The 12,382-nt window shown below is 37.1% G+C and overlaps 1 protein-coding gene across 3 annotated transcripts; it reads right to left on the bottom strand.

Annotated features, from left to right (window-relative positions):
- Positions 1-528: 528 nt before the first annotated feature.
- cremb (cAMP responsive element modulator b) lies at positions 529-12,109 on the bottom strand. Of its 3 annotated transcripts, none has more exons than XM_048174085.1 (6): positions 11,972-12,085; positions 11,525-11,589; positions 8,645-8,810; positions 8,144-8,290; positions 2,268-2,418; positions 529-1,169 (listed from the first exon to the last, which is right to left on the bottom strand). In XM_048174085.1, the coding sequence occupies exons 2-6, from the start codon at positions 11,576-11,578 to the stop codon at positions 1,019-1,021; spliced, it is 669 nt and encodes a 222-aa protein (XP_048030042.1). In that variant the 5' UTR covers positions 11,579-11,589; positions 11,972-12,085; the 3' UTR covers positions 529-1,018. The 3 variants fall into 3 exon arrangements, with proteins under 3 accessions (XP_048030042.1, XP_048030044.1, XP_048030045.1); XM_048174087.1 differs by lacking the exon at positions 529-1,169 and adding an exon at positions 1,176-1,562 and having other exon boundaries at positions 11,972-12,109; XM_048174088.1 differs by lacking the exons at positions 529-1,169; positions 8,144-8,290; positions 8,645-8,810; positions 11,525-11,589; positions 11,972-12,085 and adding exons at positions 1,176-1,562; positions 6,672-6,914.
- Positions 12,110-12,382: the final 273 nt, after the last annotated feature.

Here is a 12,382-nt window from a genome sequence, read left to right as displayed (position 1 = left end):
AACACAAAGGAAGATATTGAAAAAAGTTTGTAACCAGGCCGCTTTGGGGTACCACTGACTTCCATAGAGAAAAAAAAAATAGTATGGAAGTCAATGGTGCCCCAGAACTGTTCAGTTTCCTACATTCTTCAAATATGTTCCTTTGTGTTCAACAGATCAAAGAAAGTCATAAAGGTTTGGAACAACTTGAGGGTGAGTAAATGATGACAGAATTTTCATTTTTGGGTGAACTATCCCTTTAAGACAATATCACAACTAATTGAGGTAATTCCATTCCACATATCTTGATATCTTGAAACATCCTGAAAGTGAGCAGGAAATACAGAGAGCATTTAAAAGCAATTCAGTGTTGAAAAAACGGTACTGTGATTTCTAAACACAAAACACCTCTTAACAGCCAAATTAATCAAATTGAGAACTAGATATATTTATAAAAAAAAAAAAAAGCTATGTAAATATTTCAGACAAACAGATAAAACTATGCTGATAGTCTCTATGGAAACTCTGAAGAACTGTGCCACCAGGAAGTATTCAAGAATATATTTATTACAAACAATCTCATCGTTTTAAGTTTTTGATTTATTTACATTTTTTTAAGAGTGACTGAACTATATTAATATACCATAAACAGCCATAAACACAAAATCTAATCATCTCATCTAAGCAACATATCTGTTCAGCCTATATTTCTTACAGTAAGTATATACACTAGCTAGATTTATTTTGGAGCTGGTGTATTTGTGAATGATTCATATAAGAGGTCCTTTAAAATGACATTAAAAATTTCTCTTAAAATAGATACCTTTGAAATATATTTTATCCAATATCCAATTTTTGTCAACTTTTAAAAATATTTGATCCAATTTTCAATATAAAATTTTAAAAAATGCCTAATGAGCATAGGCAGTGCTGGTCTACTGTTCAATTTTCACAAAAGATATAAAACACACATATGGCAACAATATTATACAGTAAAACTGGAACAGAATCAATCAGATAGCAGCAGTCTATTGTACCACTAAAATGAATGGGATTTTCCAGTGCACAATTCCTTTAGACTGTCCAGCTCTTCTGTCATTTTCCGCTTCTGGTTCTCCATCATGGCGATGCGAGTCTCTAAGCTCCGCACATAGTCCTTCTGTCTGCGTCTGTACTCTTTGGCCGCCGTCCTGCAAAAAGCACAAGCAACACGGGCAACACACCACACTGACTGGCTCTGGAGCACTCGGGCCTCCAGCGAACACACATGCACACGTCACCATCTTTCACACGTGGGACAACACAACCATGCAGCTGTCATCTTATCGAATATTACGAGCAGTGGCTAGACATTGCGTGAAAAGCACGTTTGCCAATTTGTGGCAGCTCTGTAAACGATATAATCTTCATTTAGTGTTTGGCTTGTAATGGAGCATTGTTATTCGGTTTTGTGACAGTATAGGTCTTTAAGAGCCTTGAGTTCTTCAATGAGCATCTTGTTTTGTTTTTCAAGCACGGCAACTCGGTTCTCGAGACATTTGACATATTCTTTCTTCTTCCGGCGGCATTCCCGGGCAGCTTCCCTGGAAGTAACAACAGAGGGGCTCTGTGAGCATGAGTCCTGCAAATCTTACAGGTCCCACTTCATGCAAGTCAGAACTGCAGAACATCATTCGTGGCAAGCATGAAAAGGCAAAAATCAAGTCGGGAAAAGCTTGAGGTGTGAGTACTTGTTTAGTCGCAGGCACAGCGCAAATCATTCCACAAGCTGTGTTTTTCCATTCTTAGCATTGTCATGAAACAAAGAAAGCTTTAAACACATGCTCCACACACAAGACATCATTTTCAAACTCAAGATAAAACAAGTATGAAAGTTGAAAGCAGGCCAATGGACGCAACAGAAGAACATGCGAGGCCTCAGGTGTGGAAAGAGCTGATGGAAAGTCCAACCAACACACCAAGACAGACAAGCTGCTTATAATATCATGCAAAAATAATGAGCTGTTATAATGATATCATGCTCTTAGGGTGATGATACACGGGGAAACTTTTTGAGCAATGTTGCTGTGCAATGTTGCTTGGGCACTTTCCCACTGAGAATGGGTAACAAATTTCAATTTAAAGAATCCAGAAATGTATTGCCTATTCTCAATGGAAAAGTGCCCAAGCAACATCGCTCGGCAACACTGCATGGCAACATTGCTCAAAAAGTTGCTCCGTGTATCATCTCCTTTAGGCTACAGTGTACAGTGGTAGTTCTGGAATGGGGAAGGCTGTCTGGGCATTACCTGTTTTTCATGAGTCGGAGTTCCCTCTTCCGTGACGCCTCCTCAGCCAGCTTCTGAGGGCTGGGCAGAGAGCTGGGTGAGCTATCCATCACCTGGGAAAGGCCAGATGCAGGAGAGGAAATCTGATATGCAGACATACCTCCAGGGGTGGCTGCAAAAACACACACACACACACATCCATTGGAGAACATTTACCAGACATTTTATGTTCCCAACAATATTATTTTGGTATTTTGTGGCCAATAAAAATATTTTGTGGCCCATAATATTTTATGGGCCACAAAATACCAAAATAATATTTAATGTATTAATAAACTATAATATTTATATTATTTTAATTATATATATCATTATAATTTTCAATAAACTAAGTTTTCTTTACAATTGAAAAAAACTATTTACAAATGACCCAAATCCCTCTCTTTATTGTTGAGCCCTGCACCAGCAATATTTAAGCAATAACAGTACTTTGTTTATTGTTATGGCTATGCTGGGCATTACTGCTATGCTGGTTATGTACAGAGGTCTCAGAGAGTATTTGGACACTAATGGCACACTATGAACACTGCTTATAAGGCAAAATATTAAACAAAGTGGCAATTATTTTAAATGGGTGGTTCAATGCGATTTCACTTTTTTAACTTTAGTTAGTGTGTAATGTTGCTGCTTGAGCATAAACAGTATCTGCAAAGTTACAGCGCTGAAAGTTCAATGCAAACGGAGATACTGTCTTTTAAAGTTATGGCAGTTTATTGCCTACAAAAACGACCGGTTTGGACAACAACAAGCTTCTTCCCGGGTTGGTGACATCATAAACCCTACAAAACACACCCCCAGGAACACACAACAAAGTGGGCGAGGCCATGTGGCGCAGCATGTGGAAGCGGAAGAGTTGTGTACACCGGACGCGACATGTCAAAAGATAATAGAGCCCATTATAATCTGTGATATTTTCTACACTGGATGCGGCGCTGAACACAGCTTTCACAATCTACACGAGTTTAATGCTAAATTTGCACAAAGGCTTTTACTAAAAGAAGAAGCAGTTCCCACTTTAAAAGCAGAAGCTGCTGTCTATTGGCTTCAAACTGTAAGTTTTATTGTTTGTACATGTTTTATTGTTTGTACATGTCTTTTAAACCTATAGTCCTGTTGCTATTTTTGGTTGCATCAAGGAAATATACAAAGAGCAACTTGTTTTTGCTTCGCTAGCCAGTTAGCTAAATTCTAGTGCAAATTTCTCCAACAAACTTCTATGTTCATAGACAAATAGTTCATGCTATAAATTAAACGCTACCTTTACAAAAATGCGACTACTCAGTCATGTATTCGGCTACAGTAAAGCTTTAATCAGGATAAAACTGTATATTGAAAGCTAACAAACAGCAGTGACAGTATATCTAAACACTTTGACACAAATACAAAATGAAATACCATTCATAAACGTCCTTTAAAAGCCGTGATTGCAGAGATTCTGCTTGACCCTTTTCATCTGGGATTCGGCTCAATTTGATACAGCAATATAGACTTATTTACATTTTCACCTAAGCGCGTAACAACGAATGGTAAGGGGCGTGGCGTTTCCGGACGCTTCAGCGAATCACGATACACTGGGCCAGCTACCAACCTGCTAACCAATCTGAGCACATTGCGCAACTCGGAGGGAGTGGCTTCATTGAACCAGGAAGTCAAATGAGCCGTTCATGACAGTGGAAACAAATAAAGGTAAAATATATGAAAAATACGGCTTTTTAAAAAAAACAAAGCATTAAGATGTTAAATTGCGCCCCAAAAACACAATCAAGCCTAGAAAAAAAACACTGAACCACCCCTTTAAAGCAAGATTTCAAACAAAACATTTCACAAAAAGAGTTGATCAAAAGCTTTTTGGGCCCACTTCAAAACCAAGATGATGAATGAGTTATTTCTGTACAAAAGCAGCTGTGTACAAAAATAAATAAATAAATAAAACTGAAAAGAATTTGTTTAGTCGAGTTAACATTACAACAAAAACAGATAATTATTTTTCAGGAAATTTACTATAGATCATTTTCCTATTTTCCCTAACATGCATTACAAAATTCTAGGTTTTCCAGGATGAGTGGGAACCCATGACAGTTTGCAATAAACATGTCAATTAGGTCAGTCAGAGATGAATGACTTTATGCCTTTGACACCTAGAAGCTGGTAATTATTGAGATTAATATTTATTTTGTTATATTATTTTATTTATTGTATAGTGGATGACAAGCCTTGTAATTTAGTGATTAACATCCTAACCACAGGTGTTATTAGATTGCACTCCAATATCAACATATGAAACACTAAGAGCCCTATTTTAATGATCTAAACACATGATCTGAAGCGCATGGCGCAGGTGCATTTAGGGCGTGTCTGAATCCACTTTTGCTAGTTTACAACTGAAAAAATGGTTGGCGCACCAGGCGCATGGTCCAAAAGGTTTATACCTAGTCTCTTAATGAGTCATAGGTGTGTTTTCGGTGTAACGTTCAATAAACCAATCAGAGTGTCATCTCCCATTCACGTTAAAAGCCAGGTGCGCTTGCACCATGGCGGAATTTGCAAGCGGAAAGACTGAACGCTTCTCTAGAGAGGAAACGGATTTGGTCATGCGCAAGGTTAAAACGTTGTGATCCTTTTATTTTTAATATTTGGCATGTTTGTGTGCCACTGCGTGTCCCTGTGTGTGTAACAACCAGAGTGAACGCGTGTTGTGTACCCGACTATTGCCGCATATTACTAACGTGCCCTTTAAATAACAAAAAAAAAAAAAAAAATACTGCACCGTTGTTTTCAGTTGCCTCAAAATAGCAACACGCCAACAATGCACCTGAACACACCTCATTTTCAGACCAGCACGCCCATGGGCGAACAGATGTGCACGAGTGCATTTGCTATTTAAACAACGTGGTGCTGGACGTGAAAATGATAACTGCGTCAGGTGTACCAATAACCTTTTTTTTTTTTTTTTTTTGGAGAAATATAACCTAAAATCTGAGACTTAAATTAGCTGGTCTGTTTGTTCAAATCAATTCAATTACAAACTTTACTAGCGTACCAGTGGTGACATTTAGACGTCAGTGTGGTTGAGAGTTGCGATTGCTAATTTCCATCAGCAAACACATAATCAGTGGTTAATCTGAAATGACATATTTGTCATGGTACTTGTCTTGAATTTAAAATAGAATGTATGCAAATACATCTCCATATTCTTATACGCATAACTTTAAATATAAAAAGATATAAATTATTTTTTAAAATAAGATTATACTGACATAGAGTTCATTCTGAAGTCTGATGTCATGAGTCCATGAATATCACCATGTTACTAAACAGCCCTAAAGATCAAAAGAATCAAATGTCTGCAAGGTCCACAGGCGTTGAACTCATACCCACTAGAGATCAGCAAACACATTGTGCTGCTGATGTGTCACAGTGGTAGATTATACACAGATCTACTCATGGTGTGGTTTTAAACAAGATTACACACCAATAAAGCCTCCAACATATTTGTGCAGCGTGCAAACATGCAACCATCCTGCTCTTTTGAAAGTGGAGTGATTCAATTTCCACAAACAGCCGCAAACTACGTGGTCACAGTCACATATTACACCAAGCAGCAGGTCACATGGAGGATTTGCATGATACTTTTTGATCTCTATTCACTGAAACTAATACAGTCATTTTACAAAGCTTATTAACAGTGAAAAATTGCACAGCAAAATAAGAACATTTCTTTAAATGTCTCTGATTCTCGTTGTCTCCATGGAATCTGTGCCACAGTCTAAAAGATGATTAATCTGGAAGCCTTGTTCTCGCAAAAGGAGCTGCTTGTAATCACAGCATGACTCTGAACTGACGTCAACGTACATCTTATTTGCTGTTCAGCATTTACATTTCCCTGCTGGTGTCCAATTCCAGGAAACAAGATGACGTCAGCTGCACTGTGAGTGGGCAGCGCATTCATGCATTTCAGAGAGAGAGCGACAGAGGTGCTGAAAGAAACGAGTGAGGGTAACAGAGAAACTCAACAGGAAGCTAAAAATTCACTTATGTGAAAATTTCATTTTTTAGCCTGTTGCATGCTGTAGAGATGATTCACGGCAAGAATATAATAAGAGAACAGATTCAATACCCAAGAAAATCGTACATTATATTCTCAGCACCATCTCTGTGTGTCTCTACCAAAACTTTAAAGTTTTATTTGGACATATGAAATGTTGTTTGTCTGTTCATATTCACTGAACAGTGTCAAATCAAATTTAAAATTACTCAACCAAATACAGAGGAGGTTTTTGAAGATTTAAAAGAGGTATTTAAAGCAATTTTCAATGTTAAACAAGGTGAAGAGCACATAATATCCACAAAAAACAGCAGACATACCTGATTCTGTCTCATCTCCAGTCACAGCCATATATAGTGAGCTGAAAGCTAGTGTGTCTCTCTCTGCTGTCAGCATGCAATGATGCCCAAACCACAAGCTAAGTGTGCAGTCACTGTCAGGGCCATTGACATCACTATGACATCATTAGCCTCCTGATGTCAGTAGCGCAGTGGCTAGCGGAGCCAGCCCTTCCTTCCCCCACCCCCCTCTGCCGTCATTCACACATTTGACAGTGAACCGGACCAAAGCAGACTAAAGAAGCAAAGACAGTTTTTTTATGTATTGGACTGTCTTTGGATTTTGTTTTCTATTACGGTTTAAACAAAAATAATATGTATTATGTACAATGACATGTGGTATTCAGCCTACTTTTTATTTTCAAGCAAGCAGTGCTGACATGAATTTATGCACAAATGTTCTTTGGGAGGCTGTGAATTGCATAAAACCAGTTAGGAACATTTACGGATCACATTTCACCCAAAAATAAACAGAAGTAATTACAGTACCATTTTAAAATGTTGGGGTATTAAGATGTTTTGAAAGAAATTAATACTTTTTCATTCAGCAAGGATGCATTTAACTTCATATTCATCAGAATTCATCATTCAAAGAATCCTGACAAAAATCATATTAGAATGATTTCTGAAGGATCATGTGACAGAAGACTGACGTAATGGCTGCTGGAATTTGCCATCAAAGGAATAAATTACATTTTAAAATGCAGTACTGTATATAACAATAGAAAACATTATTTTATTTCAAGAGATTTTTTTTTTTTTTAAAGCAAGAGGCTTCTTTCTAAAACATTAAAAAATAATACTAACTCCAATCTTTTGAACTGTAGTGTATATAAAAAATAATGAAACCCATTTTTGTATTTCTGTAATGAACAAAATACATTCTCATTACTTAATTGTCATGGAAATAATGTCAAAGGCAAACAAAAATAATCTTAATGGTCCTAAAAAGAGGTATCATTGTCATTATGCAAAATATAATTTCTCATTTTGGGGTAAAAAGTGATCAGAGCATGTTCTCATAAGAATTACCCATGTGTTTACTTAACATCTATGTGTTTAATCTTTATTTAACACTTGGACTATATAATACTTTAGCCACCTTAACCATCTAAGGGCTTGTTCACACAGAACTCTTTTTTCCATTCCAGTGCTCTACTTTTTCATTGTTTTTCTATGTAAACACGCGCTAGATGGACGTGTAAAACCATTGCGCTCGTGTCTTGCGTCTTTTGCAGAGTCTTGTGCATGACATGGCGTTCTAAGTTCAAAGCAGTTCAACTTTTAAAAATGCGACTCGAGACCTTGCGTTATTTTCCCATTCCACTGCCCGCGTCATGCGTTTTTCAAAGCAAAAAAATGTGTGAACGAGCCCTACAAATATTTTGTTTATATGGTATTATAACAAATGAGAGTATAATCCAAATTAATGAATCAAACGACAACATCATTACCTTGGCCCTTAATGTCAGACACAATGTAAGTGCCATTCCTGGAGCGGACAGCATACTGCATTATGGGAGACCCAGGCCAGGAAGAGAAGGTTTCATATCTCTGCTGGGAGGGGATGAACTGGACACTGCCGCTCTGGTTGACAGAGACTTCAGAATAATAAAACAAAAGTCACATGAGGACAAGTCTGTGTATAAGCATACTTTTGATTTGACAATAATGTTTAAGAAATCACCTACAGTGGCCTCAAAAAGTATTTTTCACAACATTTCACAAAAGAGATTTGCTAACACAAAAAAGCATTTGAATACTTTCTGGTTGTCAAACGTTACTGGAAAACGGCTCAGAAAAGTAAAGTTAGTTGTTTGGCGATCACATTTGATATTTTATTATATAATGCAATGGCATTCATATGTTTTGAAGTGTGACTTGGACACACCAAGAGTGTCTAAGTAGATTTTGAGGCCACTGTACATGTGAAATATGTCTTTGAAACGCCTCACTGAAAGGGCCTGCATTGTTGTTGCTGAAAAGATTTCTTGAGGATGCCTCAGCGTCAAACTTCTTTTCTGCATCTTCGTCTTTTAGACAGTCACCCAGATGTGCACTGGTAGAAGAGTCTGGCAAATCCCTGCTATTGGTTTCCTCTTTACAAATTACTGATGATGCCTGGGTAGAAATAGATTTTGATTATTAAGATAAAAAACATACTTCAAATTACTTTATTTTTGGATTAACTATTCCTTAAAAACCTCTTTTCTGAATCCCTGATTTCTACCTACATAGGGTTACATATACAAGGAAGACCTTATGGTGATCTTGTGAATGAATTCCTACAGTAATCTGTGAGGTTTAGATCACACACATATGATTTTCAGAAGGTCATTCCTACGCTTTTTTCCACCTGCCACCTACATGTGCGATCAGATCACAGGCACACATGTCTGAACCCACACTGTCTTACTCAGTCACTCAGAGGAACCACATAATTGCTGGAAACACTGAAGCTGTTCAGAGGAGACATTAAAATGATCAACTGAGTTTTAATGGGAACCTCTGTGAGGAAGAGCGGGGCACAAACTCACTTTTTGGCTTTCTCATTTTGTGTAAATCAACTTGGGGTTCAGAGAATTTATATTTTTCCACAATAAATTCACACCTCTAGGTTGTTATCAGATTTTGAATGACAAAATAACCTTATAACATTCATATACTGACAACACGGTTAAGTAGTACATAAGTAGGCTACATAGTGTATAAGTGCATGCATAGCCCATTGTATAGTGTGTCATTAAAGGCCCGCTGAAGTGTCTTGGAACGCACAGTTTATTCATTGTGTTGACGTTATTTCAACTGAAACAGGAAGACAGGATGATATATTGAATAGCCCCGCCCCTTTTAAAAAATAGCCAATAGCGTTTCATTTATATCACAGCTCGGCCAGAGCCGTTAAACTCAGTAAAACCTGTTTCTTTTTAATATCTAACTGTTTATCCTCCTAATCTCCTCTATATAACTTTAAAATATAGCATTCTGTGCAGAATTTAAATGGGTCCGATACCTTTCGTGGTCTGAGCCGACTCGCGCATATGATCCGCTCTGTGCTCTCACGCCCCTGGGCCAAAGCAGACTGTGCTCGCGCTGCAGCGGTTCACGTTATACTAACGTGAAGACGGACTTCATTCGCGTAAATGGAAAGTATATTTACACTGTCTGAATCGTTCCCTATTCTCTATATAGTGCACTACGTGCCATTCACCATGTAGAAACTAGTAAATGTGTGAACAAATGACCGATTTCAGCCAGCTTCAGTGTCTGTTGATAGTGTAGGAGGGGGCGGGACTTCAGATTCTAGAGAGCATTTGATTGGACAGAAGATTTGATGAGATAATGAAGTGCGATGTGATGTCATGAAAATCCGTGATCCATTAAAGCGGAAGTGAGAGACTCTAAGTTTTGAATGCTTATATCTCCTAAATGCGAATTTTGTCATTGTTTTGGAACACACTAGCTTATTCATAACATTAAGGCTAACATATTCATACTAAAAGCTAAAAAACTTACACTGCCCTCCAAAAGTTTGGAAACGCCCCTGGCAAAGTGTGGTTTTGGACGATATCAGCATAAATACTTATCATTTTTTGGTGCAAATACATTATTGTAACTTAACATTATCATTGAAGACCAGCAATAATAATTTTCATTTTGATTACATAATAATGGCAATATATACATGTTAAAGTCAGACATGCCCCTTTGCCAGCTGTGATGCCTGGTTACTGGTTTAAACTTGGCCCAGGTCTGTAAAAGATTTTTGGGTCAGCACACCTTAATAGCTTCAACAACTGATTGCCAATTAAGTTTAGAATACAATGAACCAATCAGAACCCAGTTTAGGTCAGATAGCTGCTAATAGTGGATATTTTGATGAATCGAAAATTTAAGTTTTTTCTATGTATAAACTGTTTATGTAATATGTTTTTGTAGTTTGTGTTGTCCCTTATCAGTGCAAAATTATCACAAATTAAAAAGGATTCATGCCAATATTGTCCAAAACCCCACTTTTCTAGGGCGTTTCCAAACTTTTGGAGGGCAGTGTAAATTTTGATTTCAGGGGGAATTTAAGGACAAAATGTTTCTGATGCAGAATTACCTAATTACCCATTTATTTTGACTGGAATCTCATAAATATTAGCAGTAAAATCAGTAACTGCGTCCGAAATCGAATACTTCCCTACTATATTTTAGGCTATGCAAAAAATAGTACGCCAAAAGAGTAGTATGACCAAAAACATAAGCTGCATCTTATTTTGGAGGTCGCGTCCCCAAAAATCGCATTTGAAAGCAGCATATGTAATCAAGGATGTCTTATTTAAAAAAAAAAAAAAAAAAAAAAAGTAACCGTAATAAAATTGTGAGGTGTAAAATACTGTAATTTCTTTCTTACCTTGTAATCTAACGGTTACGTTTTTCAAATGAGACGGCCTCGATGACGTATGCAGCCTGCGACCTCCGGACTGGAGGACGCAGCCCTTGAAATGAGACGCAGCTATTCGAAAAACAGTAGAACAGTAGACGAAAAGCATAGTCCCCGAATGACCTACTACTTCCGCCGACATTCTGAAGTACCCAGTCAAGGAACATTTACTATCCCATGAGGGCCCGGGAGAGGATTTATGAATGGACGTGAAGCCGCTCAACTGACTCTGCTAGGTCACGGGACAACATGGCGAAGTAGTACGTTCGGATTTTATTCATAATCATATTGTAAAGAACTTATTTTTTAACGTTCGCGAAGTAAATTGAAATTCAAGTACATACTGAGTACGTTGATTTCGGACGCAGCGAGTGACTTTTAAGTTGTAGCATTCAGTAAACTTTACCTGTGCATCTTCTGCAGACTGAGTGATTGGTTGACTTGCACCTCCTGCATCCATTCTGCTTTAAACTAAAGAGATTAAAAAATAAATAAAAATTGACATAGCTCAGCTAAAATAATAAAAAAAATCAAATAATAATAATAATAAAACATAATATAATAAAACACACTGGAGTAGTTTGAATCAAGATTTTGCCTAAATTCGGATATCAATCAGTAAGGCTATAAATAATTAAATAATGAATACATTTTAAGGTGTGAGGAGTATCGATATTTAATGTTTAAACTCACTAGGTTCCGCAGTAAATTTTGTGTTAGATGTTTTTCAAAAATCTAACGTTATTAGCTGTCACAACAAGTAGGAGAGGTCCTAAATGCTTTTAAAAAGTCAAGGGACAGCAAATTATTTGTCGAATATCATATAATATTGTCGTTTAAAACAATTTCTTACCTTCTTTTTTTAAGAGAAAGTTTAAATTGTAAAGCGATCGAGTACAGTGTGAGGCGAGCGGTTAGGTTTGTAACGGTCAATTTACTAACAGGCACGAGCTCTAGTGATTCAAAGTAAACTGACTCGCGCGCAGTACTAAGATTATAGGATTTTAATCAAGTCCAATATTTAATGCCAAAACCAACTAAATAAGCCACTAGAAGAGATCTGGGAAACTTTTAAAATTATATGTCGTCTTTATGAACGTTTTCTTGCATTATAATTGTACAATTTATCTATGGTTGGTTAGTTAGAACTCCCAAAAATTGACCTGGATTAATGGCGACATCCAGTGATTGAAGTTGGAATAGAATTGATCTCACGTTTCATGATTACTAGATGATTTTTAAAATTAATACAATTTCAGACAGA

This window comes from Megalobrama amblycephala, linkage group LG22 (genome assembly GCF_018812025.1).
Source record: "Megalobrama amblycephala isolate DHTTF-2021 linkage group LG22, ASM1881202v1, whole genome shotgun sequence".
Taxonomy (NCBI): domain Eukaryota; kingdom Metazoa; phylum Chordata; class Actinopteri; order Cypriniformes; family Xenocyprididae; genus Megalobrama; species Megalobrama amblycephala.
The sequence above is the reverse complement of the archived record's forward strand: the minus strand, read 5'-3'. Positions and strand labels throughout refer to the sequence as shown.

What these genes read in the sequence shown, in the direction of transcription:
- cremb (XM_048174085.1), bottom strand. Translation starts at nt 11,578, where the DNA reads ATGGATGCAGGAGGTGCAAGTCAACCAATCACTCAGTCTGCAGAAGAT. An exon ending in CAACAATGCAGGCCCTTTCA is followed by an intron (nt 8,291 to 8,644) that starts GTGAGGCGTTTC and finishes ATTATTCTGAAG; the next exon opens with TCTCTGTCAACCAGAGCGGC. An exon ending in CTCCGACTCATGAAAAACAG is followed by an intron (nt 1,170 to 2,267) that starts GTAATGCCCAGA and finishes TGCTTTTTGCAG; the next exon opens with GACGGCGGCCAAAGAGTACA.